This window comes from Delphinus delphis, chromosome 2 (assembly GCF_949987515.2).
Source record: "Delphinus delphis chromosome 2, mDelDel1.2, whole genome shotgun sequence".
NCBI lineage: Eukaryota > Metazoa > Chordata > Mammalia > Artiodactyla > Delphinidae > Delphinus > Delphinus delphis.
This window is the reverse complement of record NC_082684.1, coordinates 81,039,547-81,054,206: the sequence shown is the minus strand read 5'-3', so window position 1 is coordinate 81,054,206 and position 14,660 is coordinate 81,039,547. Positions and strand designations below refer to the sequence as shown.

The window sequence follows — 14,660 nt, the reverse complement described above, 5'->3', positions numbered from 1 at the left end:
TGTCACAGCTCACCCTTCCCCCTCCCCATTTCCTCAAGTCCGTCTTCTAGTAGGTTTGTGTCTTTATTCCTGTCTTACCCCTAGGTTCTTCATGACATTTTTTTTTTTTCTTAAATTCCATATATATGTGTTAGCATATGGTATTTGTCTTTCTCTTTCTGACTTACTTCACTCTGTATGACAGACTCTAGGTCTATCCACCTCATTACAAATAGCTCAATTTTGTTTCTTTTTATGGCTGAGTAATATTCCATTGTATACATGTGCCACATCCTCTTTATCCATTCATCCGATGATGGGCACTTAGGTTGTTTCCACCTCCGGGCTATTGTAAATAGAGCTGCAGTGAACATTTTGGTACATGACTCTTTTTGAATTATGGTTTTCTCAGGGTATATGCCCAGTAGTGGGATTGCTGGGTCATATGGTAGTTCTATTTGTAGTTTTTTTAGGGAACCTCCATACTGTTCTCCATAGTGGCTGTACCAATTCACATTCCCACCAGCAGTGCAAGAGTGTTCCCTTTTCTCCACACCCTCTCCAGCATTTATTGTTTGTAGATTTTTTGATGATGGCCATTCTGACTGGTGTGAGATGATATCTCATTGTAGTTTTGATTTGCATTTCTCTAATGATTAATGATGTTGAGCATTCTTTCATGTGTTTGTTGGCAGTCTGTATATCTTCTTTGGAGAAATGTCTATTTAGGTCTTCTGCCCATTTTTGGATTGGGTTGTTTGTTTTTTTGTTATTGAGCTGCATGAGCTGCTTGTGAATTTTGGAAATTAATCCTTTGTCAGTTGCTTCATTTGCAAATATTTTCTCCCATTCTGAGGGTTGTCTTTTGGTCTTGCTTATGGTTTCCTTTGCTGTGCAAAAGCTTTGAAGTTTCATTAGGTCCCATTTGTTTATTTTTGTTTTTATTTCCATTTCTCTAGGAGGTGGGTCAAAAAGGATCTTGCTGTGATTTATGTCATAGAGTGTTCTGCCTATGTTTTCCTCTAAGAGTTGGATAGTTTCTGGCCTTACATTTAGGTCTTTAATCCATTTTGAGCTTATTTTTGTGTACGGTGTGAGGGAGTGATCTAATCTCATACTTTTACATGTACCTGTCCAGTTTTCCCAGCACCACTTATTGAAGAGGCTGTCCTTTCTCCACTGTACATTCCTGCCTCCTTTATCAAAGATAAGGTGACCATATGTGCGTGGGTTTATCTCTGGGCTTTCTATCCTGTTCCATTGATCTATCTTTCTGTTTTTGTGCCAGTACCATACTGTCTTGATTACTGTAGCTTTGTAGTATAGTCTGAAGTCAGGGAGCCTGATTCCTCCAGCTCCGTTTTTCGTTCTCAAGATTGCTTTGGCTATTCGGGGTCTTTTGTGTTTCCATACAAATTGTGAAATTTTTTGTTCTAGTTCTGTGAAAACTGCCAGTGGTAGTTTGATAGGGATTGCATTGAATCTGTAGATTGCTTTGGGTAGTAGAGTCATTTTCACAATGTTGATTCTTCCAATCCAAGAACATACAAAATGAGTTTTAGAAAAGCAATAAAAGCCAAGGTATCCACCTTATACTGATTTCTGTATTAACAGAGAAAACACAGATTTTTAATGGTGCATATCATTTATTAGATGGATCATTCTATGGTAGTAATATTATTAACTATATCATGTATAATACAACTGTATGGTACCAGTTTTGTTAGAGCTCTGATGTATGATGTATTAGGTACTAATCTTATTTAATCCTCACAATGGTCCTATGTGATAGGTAGTTTGATTTTACAGTTGAAGAAATGGAAGATTTTACAGCTCAGTTACTTGTAAGTGGAGAAGCAGGGATTCCAACCTGTTGTCAAAGCGTAAGTCACAAGGTTCTACTGGGTACAGTTCTAGAACATGATATACTAATCATTATTGGTAATGATCAGAAAAATTCATGATTTACTGTTCATTCAAATATTAGTTATAGGAACAGAAGATGATAAAATAACATCTGTGAATTTTTTTTTAACGGAAGAAAAATAAAATGAAAATGTAAATCAGCCAGAGGAAAAATGTCCTAAAACTGTTTCCAAAATCATTCTTAGTGGCAAATCCTTAGGCTAAATGGCAATGTATAGAAACTCAGTGCGGGGAATTCCCTAGTGATCCAGTGGTTAGGACTCTGCGCTTTCACTGCCGAGGGGCTCAGGTTCGATCCCTGGTCAGGGAACGAAGATCCCGCAAGCTGTGCAGCATGGCCAAAAAAAAAAACGAAAAAGAAAAAGAAACTGAATGCCACCAAATGATAAGGATTTTAGTTTACTAAAGTGCAAATAAAATGGGAATTATTTCTGTCAAAGCAAGAGCTGATTTCTACTACAGAGATTAGGGAATCAGGGACAGGGCAAAAACAGTAAGGTTCAGAATGTTTATTTAAAAATATACCATGATTCTTTACTTTGTAAATACTAAACATAACTTAGATATTGGAAATTCCTTCCAGAATAAATTATTAACCCCATGGTGGAAAGGACAGTGGACAGGAGGCTAGGAGGGACAGATTCTAGTCCTGCCTCCAATTAGCTAGCTCTGTGACCTTGGACGAGTCGCTTGACCTCTCCAGACTTCAGTTTTTTCACCTGTACAATGAGGTCTCTGGTCCCTTCCAATTCTAAAATGCTCAAAGTCTATGAGTCAAACTTATCTCATCTTTGCTAATGGTTCAGTTTTACTTTCCACACACCTCTTAGGGAATTGTCAAGGAACCAACTGAAAAAGCAATTCAATTCTCACATGGGTTTCTTTGCTCACTCCATGCCCCCAAGCTGCTGCTGCTGTTTTTAACCCCTTTGTCATTGGGAAACACTTTCAAGGATAGTGGGGAAGCAAGTAAGATGAAAATAATTTACCAAAAGACCGAGTTTTACATTTACATGCAATGCACTTATGTCCACTTTGCCATCTCGTTCGTTGTTCTGCTTTTCAATTACCCTCTGTTAGTTTGGATTGCTTTTTTTTTTTCATTTACCACAAAATCCTATTTAAAAAATTGTAACTTGGAAAACCAAGATGGATCCTCCTATTCAAATTAGCAAGGAACAAAATATTTTTAGATTTTTACCTACTAATTTTCCATGTGCAACAACTGTCACTATTTTAGCTGACAGAATTAATGAGCTGATTCAATTAAAAGGTTTTAGGAAAATTATTTATGGCTTAATGGTAAGTATATTAACAAAACCTCCATTACCACGTACAGCATACCTATCTCTTTCATCCTTGAAAATATTTTAAGATTTCTTTTTGGGAGCATATTTTAAAACAAATATAACAAGTATACAATAACTGCTTTATAAAAATGCCCTGCACTAAGTAGGAAATTGATACCCAGATGATACAAAGACCATGAAAGAGAAGGAAGGTGCAGTCTGCAGCTAACCTTGAAACCCCAAGCCTGTTTTTACCAGGAAAACAAACAAACAAGAAAACTAAAAAACTAATGAGTATGTAAGACCATCTAATAGGAGACAATCCTCAAATCTCACAATCCTCACGCAGAGCCCAAAGTATAGAAACCCAGTGTTTTTTTTTGCGGTATGCAGGCCTTTCACTGTTGTGGCCTCTCCCGTTGCGGAGCACAGGCTCCGGATGTGCAGGCTCAGCGGCCATGGCTCGCGGGCCCAGCCACTCTGCGGCATGTGGGATCTTCCCGGACTGGGGCACGAACCCGTGTCCCCTGCATCGGCAGGCGGACTCTCAACCACTGTGCCACCAGGGAAGCCCGAAACCCAATGTTTTTCATCAATAATGTCATGTAACTTGTAGGCGTTTACTTTACTGAGAGCAATAATTATCTGTGGCCTTCTAAAGTGTTTATCTTGAGTTTTAAAATCATATTTCTATTGAAATATTTTGCTTATATGAATTACTAAACAGATCTCAGCCATGGACAGATGTTATTTCACTTGATGTTATAGAACCAGTGAAAAATGTTACTGCTTATTTTATTACTCAGGCCCATGAACAAGATTATGAGTTCTGTTCCAAATGCTTAGAATGTACTTATACTTGCACTAAACATGAATGACCTAGGGTGGGAATTGAAACTATGTGGCATCTATGTGATCACTGCCCACTCCAAAGATTAGTGCCCATAATTGATCACAACCCTATTTCCCGCTGAGCTGAACTCGGCCTCAGAATCCTTCTCTATAGCAGTGGATGCAGCTACCACAAGCAAATAGAAAACTATTTGCTGCCTGAAGTCTAGAAGTAAAATATCTTATTAAAAGCCCCATAGGTTTGCCTCTTTCCTTATTACCCTGTAATTGTCCTCCCTGAAAATTTCAAATCTTTTGTTTTCATTTTGACAAGTAATGATTTATTTTAAAAAAAAATGACCATTTGGGACTTCCCTGGTGGCACAGTGGATAAGAATCCACCTGCCAATGGAGGGGACATGGGTTCGAGCCCTGGTCTGGGAAGATCCCACATGCCACGGAGCAACTAAGCCCGTGCGCCACAACTACTGATCCTGTGCTCTAGAGCCCGCCAGCCACAACTACTGAGCCCACGTGCCACAACTACTGAAGCCTGCGTGCCTAGAGCCCGTGCTCCACAACAAGAGAAGCCACCGCAATGAGAAGCCTGCACACCGCAACGAAGAGTAGCCCCCGCTCGCCACAACTAGAGAAAGCCTGCATGCAGGAACGAAGACCCAACGCAGCCAAAAATAAATTAAATCTTAAAAAAAAAAAAAAGACCATTTATTGCACATTTTTGAATTTCCCACAGCACCTCAAACACTTCTAAACACACATTAGGAACTCTATAAATACTTGTGTCTTGAAGAGTCTAAATGCTAGAAATACAAGATGGAAACATCCCACAGAGCCAAAGAGGACCCAATCACAGTGACGTCTGTCCTGGGCTTCAGTTCTCTCCAGACACTCACAGAAGGAATCACACACCAAAACGGCCCCAACAAATTAAGTCCTGGGAGAGCAAAGGAGAAACATGGAAATTCCAGTTCCTTTTGTGTTATAAGTTTTCAAAATATGAGGAAATATGCCAAATGCCTTTGATAATATACTCTGAATTAATGACTAACAGGGAAATGCCCCCTGAGCAGTTCATGGACAGTGTCTCTCCCAAGTCAGATCCTGTTGGCAAATGACCAAAGAACCCTTCTCTCCTGAGCCAGCAGACACTTCTATGGCCAGGAAGCACTCTGATATCAACTCAGCATTATAAAAGTGAGCAATTAAAAGCACCATTTGCAGTTAATCTAATAATTCCACTGAATATCCCCAAACCTGTGTACAAAACATATTTTATTTGGGGCCCTGACTTGATTTTAGGGTAAACTGTTTCTTAAATAGAAATATAAAGATAAAGATAAGCCTTAAGCCTTTTTTTTTTTAAGAGAAACAAAGATAAGATTTTAAAATGTTTGAGTTAATTTAGCAATATACTGGATAAACAATAAGGTACTAAGGCTAAATTTAAGGCAAATGCAATGAAAGAACATGAATTCCCCTTAAGACTAAGTATCAAATAGTCTGGTTGATGAAACTGCTGTACTTTAGGTTTTGAGGGTTTCTAAAGTAAGTAATTCTCTAATTAACACCAAAATATATGATGCTTTTCTCCGATTCCAATACATACACCCAGTTTTCAGCTGAAGAAAATGAGAAAGTTAAAATTAAAAAGGCCCAATTATTTCTTTAATGCAAGCAAGTGAGAACATATTTAATATAAATTTAACAGTCATTCATTTGTGCATTCAACATTTATTGAACACCTGCTCTGTGCCAGGAACTCTGTTAGCTATTAGGGGTTAGAGCGGGGAACAAGATATAGTTCCTACTCTATGGAGCTTACAAGCGAGTCAGAAATCTTGCCATTAAACAACTACAGAAAGAAGTATGTCAACAATTGAGATAAATGTGGCACAATCAAATAAAAGGCCCTTGTTTACAACTTTCGGTTTACTTACAAAACTATGGTTTCCTACAGAGGTCCTTTGGATTATGTAAATTTTGATTTGCCCTATAAAAGAAATTTCAATTAAAATTAAAAGATAGAGTCTCCTGGGCTTCCCTGGTGGCGCAGTGGTTGAGAGTCCGCCTGCCTATGCAGGGGACACGGGTTCGTGCCCCAGTCCGGGAAGATTCCACATGCCGCGGAGCGGCTGGGCCCGTGAGCCATGGCCGCCGAGCCTGCGTGTCCGGAGCCTGTGCTCGGCAACGGGAGAGGCCACAACAGTGAGAGGCCCGCGTACCGTTAAAAAAAAAAAAAAAAAGTCTCCTATAGATACATTCAATTGTAATTTCGGATTGTATCTGTGTTGAATATAAAAATGACAAAGGCATTTTTTTTTTTTTAAAGAAAAAAGTGCTATTTATTCTAGAAATGCTTTTAACGGAGGGTGTTTCCAGGGGAATTCACTGCTTTAGGTTAACGGTTGGTGGCTTCATGTTCAGGCCTCAATTAAACTCTGAACTTCCATTGTTATCACTTAATTGACTTGGTTATATCTCATGTCAGCATTTCCAAATGACCTTCCTTTTAAAAAATAAAAATTACCTGACATAGAAGCATTGTTGCAGCAATCCCACACTGTCTTCATGTATGGCTGGGCCTAGAATCTGCTTAGCTTATCTACCACTAGGGTACCTCCCATCATCCTTGCTTATAACATGAGACAGCTCCAGGTACATGCATGTTGAGGGAAAAGAGATGAAAAATGAAATCTATCTATTATCACGACTATTATTAAGATGACAACTAAATCCAATGATATCCACTTTATTCTAAGACAGGGAGTTAGTCTTAAATACCTTGCATATCACGATTAAATATTGTCAAGTTATGCTTATTTTAAAGCAGGATTATGTGCATCTTTTCCTTACAAGTGTCTCCGAAGGTTTAGTTGTGCTAGTTAACCAGATGGAAACTTAAATCCTTTTTACTTGTACGTGAGACAACAATAAGAACAAGTTGGGTTTCTTTAACTAATGAGTGGGATTTTATATAAAGTAGGTATGACGCCAAGATGCAACTCTGCTAGACTGACTGAAGCAAATTAAGGCATCAAATGAGCGTTTCCCCTCCCCCTGCATTGTGGAAAAGTTTTAAAAGTCTTTTTGAAGTACTTTGATCAAGCTTTGAAATCATTTTAGTGGATGACTATTGTATGAAAACTGTAATTTATAGTCCTTGACCTAAGCAGCTCTTTGTCTCACAGCCACATTCAAAACAATAGCAGGAAAGTGAAAAACACAAGGGGAACCCAAGCTGTTCTGGTTATTATTTAATTCATAATTCCATTTTCCTTAATCTTTCAAATCCAGGCATGTTCTTAATAAAACATCTTCAGACTGTTTTTACTATATATAGGAAGGTTAGTTTGGGGTAATACAATTAGATGGTCCGAACTTTTGTCACTGCGACCCTTCCTTAACCTGAGAGTGACTTCCCAGGCAGGTCCAGAGAGGCACCTCTCTATAAGTGGTGACAGTGCAGGCAAACTCCTATTGTTTGCCTTTTATTTCCTCTCTAGTTAAGCTGGCTTTGTTCCTTGACCCTAATTGAGAATGTGCCAATTGGGAGATTTTCTCCTCCTGTCCTATTCACAAAATAGTTATACTTTTTGAGGCAACTTGCAGATCACATGGAAAATGGCAAGCTGCCCCCAACATGAACGAGCTAGGAGTGATTCTCTAACTAAATCACAGAGACATTTTACTATTTAAATTCGTAATTTTAATCAGCTGAACACCACCATTCAGCCTGAAAGTATCTGTAAACCTCACATGTTCTTTTGGCTCCTTTTGCCAAAACAGTTACTGACACACTAAACCTCAGACCATATTTGACCCTGTAATATCTTAGTTACAAGTTTTATCACCTTCAGATGCCAAAGATGCTTAGGTGTGCTTTTCCCCAGAGAGCTTAGGTCAATTGTTCTCCCCCAACTTGGACTCCAAAAAATATATGGATCAGGACTCCGATGAGCTGCATTTTGGTCCTGGGATCATTTTCTAGAGAGAAAAAGAGACAAGGGGTAGTGAGAGAGTGCGGAACGTGTGTCCACGTGGAAGGAAACTGCAAAGGCAGGAGAAGGCGAGGACAGCCAGGAAGAGGCAGGAAGTGAGGGGAGTACAGCACATGGAAGATCTAATTCAACTGAAACTCCAGGTCCTAGGGCGGAACAGGTTAAAAAGAGCAGACATCTCAGCTATCTTGGTTCCAGAGAGGAAAGGAAACACTGGGTGTAGCTCCTCAGGGAGGGGTGAGTGAATTAACTGTTCACTTGGGGGCTGTGCATTAATTAGTGAGGCCCCCCCCAGGGCCCATTTAGTGGATGACCTCATCCAGGGCTCTAAGCTATCCCCTGGAGGCTTCAATGAGTGAATGCACCCCCCAAAGACGGACAATTTTTCATCTTCTTCCAGGGTGGAATCAAGCCTTGCCAATAATGAGCAGGTACACACACTGATGCTTAAAAGAAAATGATTCCCTCTGGAGATCCAGCTTTCTACTCTGCACCCCTGAGCCTCCCTTTTATATATGATTTTAGGAGTGTTAGAAGAGTTGACATACACCTCGCCTGAAGCAAAAGAAAAAAAAAGAATTCTCACCGTTCTTTGTTTGTTTTTTGGGTGGAAATGGGGTGGGGTCTATGAAGTCACCTGAAATACTGGATCCGCTTTGTTCTGAGCTCATGCCTCTGCATGCTTCGAACAAATAGGGTCTCTCGTTTGTGAGAGCAGACACTGGGCAAGTCTATATATGCAGAGAGAACAGCATTTAGTTTTACGTTCGTGCATATACTCCTGCTTTCTGACTTGGCATAATTTATTAACACAGTTTGCAGAAAGCTCCATAACACAAGATTTTACTTTTAATGTTCATGTTCTAATGATGAGAGCAAAGAAAAAAAAAAGGTGTCACCCCATGTATACCCTCTAGGGCTGATGTTTACATGGTCTAAATTTAAAAAACAAATAAGTAAACAAACAACACATACAGATAGACCACAGATGAGTATTCCTTACATAAAAGAGGAACAAGGAGGATTTCAGCTTCCAGTCTGGGAACGCTAGGCCCCTCACCACACTCTTCCAACTGAAAAATAGTAGACGTTATAATCACATTAGTTTTTATGTTGAATAAAGCTTAGTTTTAAATAACTTGTAACTTTATCATAGTACGTACAGTCTACTGCTGGTTCCTTCCCCACTTTTCAGGGCCAGATTTTAAAACCCCATTCATAAAGAGGAGGTGGTGCCCTTGCCAGAGAACACTGGTACCTTCTCCTAACACATTATGTCAGGGCACCAGTTGAAGAGCAAATTCTGAAATGCAAGCACCTCTTTCATTTTTTAAATGTATTTGTGCACCGTCGTCATAAATTTGTTTAATATAAAACAATCAAATTCTTGACGAAGGTTTAACAGGGTTTTCAACATCTGTGCAGATAAATGTAATTTATTTCTAAAGAAGAAAAAGCAGTTTAGAGCATGCCATGAAAACTGCTTTTAACAACATTTTAGTCTAAAATGTGTGTGTGTGCGTGTGTGTGTGTGTGCGCGTGCGTGTGTGTGTGTGTGTGTGTGTGTGTGTGTGTGTGAGTGTGTATCAAGACAACAGCAGTGGTTCCAAATCATTCTATTTTACTCATGAAACCTGCATGGTGAATTTTACACTGAAACAGAAGTTTGCCTGATGCCGCCTTACTGTTTCATCTTCTTCCTCTTTCTTTTTTGTTTAATGCAACTTGCAACAGAGCTAAAATCCATGCCTGAACCTGGCATGTTTGTGTCCTTCAAAAGGAAAGGCAGTAGGCAGATTTCTGCAAATCTTCTTAGGTACAAAATGAACAAAGTACAAATGGTACATTTAGTCTTTTGAAAGAACCAAGCAATGTATGTAACTTGAAGGTGTTTGTAAAAGTTACATTTTTACTAATATTTCCAAACTCATTCAACATTATAAAGAATATTATGTTTTGTCAACATGAGGGCAAATATTTTACTAAGTACATTTTTGCGTATGGATTAATTTTTCACCTTCCTAAAAGATAGGTTTATAATGAATTTACTGATGTTTTCCTTTAGATTGAAATTTGGTTTGCAGTAGAAAAAGTGAATAAGTGAAAGTGAACAAATACAAAACTTCTTTTGCTTACTTGAAAATTGCTCTAGGTTTATTTTTGGTACACTTAATTCATTCAAAGCCGAACAATCCTAATGCCTAAATTATTTGAGTGTTATATAATTATGCGGTATAAAATGCAGATACAAAGCAGAGTACAGAATGCGCTTTTGAAAAATTTTACTCATAAAAATACTGACTACCATACATACTGACAACTAGTTACGTTTAAAAATAAACTCTCGTCAAGGCTGGCACCCAGCTTCAGTCGTCTGCCCTCAGCCCCCAATCCAAAGAAGGAGTGTGGTTTCCAGACACAACGTAACTCATGCTTTTAAATGAGATAAATGGAAAATGTTTGGTGCTCAAGTAAGTATTATAGAAAGAGGAAATTCTCATCAAGTATATTTTTTTCAGCTTGGCTTACTGCCATAGAAGTCAGGAAACCATAAAGACTGGACAAAACAAACGCAGGCTCCCAGCAAGGTCTGCCCTTGCAGGTGAGAGCGAAAATCTAGTTGCAGCCTTCATGATTCCGGCTTTGCTGGGACTGTGCTAGGTTATTGCATGACAGTAACGCAACCCTGGGTATCTGTGAGTGTACATGAAGGGAAAGGGGGAGGGAGAGAGAATGAATGGAGGCTTACCAAAAAAAAAAAAGTGAGAGGGCGATTCAGTAACTGGGAGGAAAATTGAAAAATCACACCTTTCAGTCTCCACATTTTTTCTTTTGTTCAGTATATAAGGAGAAACCATCCGGAAGGAAGAAAGATTATGACTATCTATAAACTAACTGTTTGACAGAGACAGAAATGCTGATAATGAGTGGGCTGTGTCTGTAGTTCTTGGCTGTTCACATGAGCAAGGGGTGAAGGAAAACAGAAACTCTTGATATGTTTGTCTAAAGAGGTAGTGGTGTGACCACGGGCAGCGAGAGTTCAGCTGAAGTTCAGGGCAGATGCTGCCAGGAGTTTACACTGCAGGAAAGTAAAATTGCTTCTGGATTCATCTTTTCCTCCCAGCTTCTCTTCCAGGACCATCAGGGTCAAGCAATGCTATGGCATAAGGTGACGATGTTGGTGGGGAAACAGGCTTGGAGCAGGATGCCCCTTTCCCGGTTACAGTCTAGCTCCTGGATAAATCCGTACCAGTAGATGACTAAGCCTGGCCCAAACCTGCAAAAACATGAGAAAATAACATGCACACATAGTATCACCACAGTTCCAGAAAAAAGGTAATCTTTGAAGCATGGATAAGATGATTAAATGACTTTATCGTACGAAGTTTTTGTTTCGGTTGCTACGATTATGACTGAAAGTAGCTGAACTTACACCAAAGAGCTTCTTTCATGCAAGTGTCACCGCCTTGGACGGATTTGTTACCTTTCTTTCAAGGAACCTGAACTATTTCACTACTCTAATTACCCCTCAGTCAGGTGTTGTGACGACTTAGCTGATGAAGGACAAAAGCAGAGTAGAAACAGCATTGGTTTGGGCAGCACCAGGCTTGGGATTTTAGCCTCTTGACATTTAGAGGCACTCTTTTAAAAGTTAAACCTACCTATTTTCAACTAAGGAAAAAAAAATATTTTTTGGAAAATAATTTTTAAAAAATCAACAGCTCAAGGTCTTCTTCTGGCTATAATGCTCTATTCACGTACCAATAGGGCCAGAAGTTCCTTCTGTCATTCATTCTTTCTAGTCTTAAAAACAAAAAACAAACCCATATGACAACTGGGATCCTGCAAAGAGTTCTCTCGGCCCCTTCGCTCTCTGCATTACAGCCTCTCTAAGCGTGAACATGGCATGAAATTTGGTCGTAGGTTCTCATCACGAAAGTAAGGAATAATGCCATGTAGAGTTCTGAAAAAGTCTAGACAGATGGAGGCTTGAAACCTCAATGTTTCTAAATTGTGCCTCCGAATTATCTCCAATTTGGTTAGCGGCTCACTCAGGAAGTAGCCAGCAGGAAGTTGAGACCTCTAGGCTGGGTTCATAACGATGTAATCACTATCAATCACTGTGCACACAGAGATGTTTTGCACATCAGTTTCACGTTTTTCCTACCGAGAGTACTTAATTAAAGGGCAGCTCTACTTTTGGTGTCGTGTTGCAGGAATTTTACAGTGAAAGCATAAATTATGAACGTTGGGTTAGTAAAAGGATGTCTAAAAACAGAACTGCTTTCTGTATTCTGACATTACAGCAGGCTGAACCACGCTAGGCCAAAAAGCTTTTTCCTTCCATGATTTATTATATGCTGAAGTGTACTTGCCAAACCTAACAGTACAGGATGGGCTGCAAGATACTGTATGCACAGAAACAAGTTCAGTTGGATGTCATGGAATAGTTTATTTGCCAAGCTGTACACGAGATTAATTAAAACTTTTGTATTCCCTCCATGCAGGGATAGAATCATGAGATGTTGACTCATCAAACTGAACTTGTTCTAGGGGACACGGGAGCTGTATAGGATGAGAGGCCTTGGAGCACCAGGCGCTGTGACATTTACCTGAATTCAGGGCTGACTGCAAATGCTTTTGTTTCTCAGTATCTCTGGGGAGAGTTTCCTTTGTGGTCAGAAGAATCAGGCACCTAGGGCACGAGGTATTTGGGGCCCCAGTGCTTAAATGCACACCAGGTGAAGCTCACACCTGGACGAGGTCTTGCTTCCATTTTAACCAAGGGTTTCTTAGTAACTTTTAATCACAAACAATTGTCTGCAATGGATACCATTTGGTATCTTGATTTTACAAAGAGCTCTATGGCTAGTATCAAATGATCTCAGGTTTGTCAAAACAAGTCTGGCAAGAGCAAGAAGACCTGTGATTTGGAGGACCATGTCTGAGAAGCCTCAAACCTTCCCATCAGTGAAGCAGCCCTCAGTCACAGCCTCAAGAAATCTACTGTTAACCTCAACACATTCCCCTGTTTTATTACACAGCCATTCTTGAGGCCGTGATGTCCTTTAGAAAGGCGCTCATATTTCTATGAAGGGAGGAAAAAAAAAAAGGTGATCTAACCAGTCATGGAAAAGAACAAAAGAATATATAGAGGTCATAAACAACAAGCCCAGTGTTTTGAAGATTTAATAAAACAAAAACACATATCACCAGCCTGCGCTTTCCCTGAATCATAAGCCAAAGGACACGAAGCAAGAAGGCTCTTTACGAAAATGGCATTTTCTAGGCATGAAAGTCAGGCTGGGGAACACCTCAGTGACCAAGAAAGTGGACTTGTTTCACTTGTGAGGCAACACATGAAATCAGCACCTGGAAAAGGTTTTGCAAGATTGTGAATCTAAACATTTCATGTAGTGGTTCACTTAGGAGGACTCTCTGAAGGTAGCAACACAGATCTATGAACTGTTTTTAGTATATATGAGAAATGACTCGCAGGAAGGCTCTACCCTCTATCTAAGTCATTGTTCCCTAGCTTTGGGGTGAAATTATATTTACTTGGGAAATACCAGCTCTCTCATATGACCCAAAAGCTCTGATTGACAATATGTGCTTAATTAATTAAAAACGAGGAACTACGACTCCCTTTGTAAATAAAGATTGGTAGACGGAGGCTTTCAAATTATGTAGTCTTTGAATGACAACAATAATGAAGACTTTAGAGGGTTAAAAGTTTGGAAATTTAACGGGAGAACAAGACCTGGCCTTGTTCCCAATACCTTGAGTGCATTTCTGACGTTTCTCCAACAGCTGAGGATCCAGAGATTATCAGATGCCGGCAAATTAACCTTTCAGCAACTTGGCTGTTTATGAAGAGGCCGACCGCATGAGGCAACATTACATAATCCATTCCTCCATTATCGGAACCAGCAGAAGGCAACATGTAGGCTGATAATTCGAAAAATCAAGCAACCCATCTCTAGTATTTCCTTCTGAAAAGTTGTAAAACGGAGTAAACAAGACCTAGGAAATTTTTATGTTGGTCAAGTACAGGCTGATGGGCCCAGAGACTTCACCTTTTTGATGCCTACTTCCATTTATTGTGGCACTACTGGACAATAATGAGATCACTGGGAAGGCAAACATAACCTTTGTGACCAATAAAAATCAGAGTCTATTCACAGAATTTAAAAGAAAACAGAGTCCTTGGATCTGAGCAAATGTGCAAAGCAGAGGGTTGGTCTGCTACTGGGATTGCAGCCCTCCCTACCAGGCTGGAGACACTCAGTAATGGGATGTATATGGATATCTGAATTGACTGTGTAAACACATTTCAAGGTTGACTATAATTTGAAGGTTACTCTACTCATGGTCAAGTAATAAGATCAAAGACTCCAAATGGATTTTAAAAACTCCTGTGGAGCAGAGCCTGGAATGTAAGTGACTCTTGAACAAGTAATTCTGCTTGCAAATAAAATACCACCAAATTAGCAACAATAACAAATACCTCTTGAAAAAATGGGAGGTGAAAGTCAAGAGCCATGACAGACCTTGAGGGTATGAAAGATAAAGCTCCTCATAAATAATGGCAACCTTATGAATGTGTTTGAAATGT

General features: G+C 39.5%; 1 protein-coding gene across 3 annotated transcripts in view; it reads right to left on the bottom strand.

Annotated features, from left to right (window-relative positions):
- Window positions 1–1,508: 1,508 nt before the first annotated feature.
- Window positions 1,509–14,660, bottom strand: part of CDIN1 (CDAN1 interacting nuclease 1) — a 222,761-nt gene continuing 209,609 nt past the window's right edge. Inside the window, exons 11-14 of one of the 3 annotated variants that reach the window (XR_009518377.1) lie at window positions 9,048–9,117; window positions 8,682–8,775; window positions 6,574–8,030; window positions 1,509–1,581 (exon numbers count right to left, since the gene is read on the bottom strand). Coding sequence is in view for 2 of the 3 variants with exons in the window: in XM_060004960.1 (XP_059860943.1) it covers window positions 7,942–8,030; window positions 8,682–8,775; window positions 9,048–9,117 (253 nt within the window). In the remaining variant the exon portion in view is untranslated. Of the gene's footprint in view, window positions 1,582–6,395; window positions 8,031–8,681; window positions 8,776–9,047; window positions 9,118–9,944; window positions 11,322–14,660 lie in introns of those variants that run through there. The other 2 variants (XM_060004960.1, XM_060004961.1) reach the window with 2 other exon arrangements.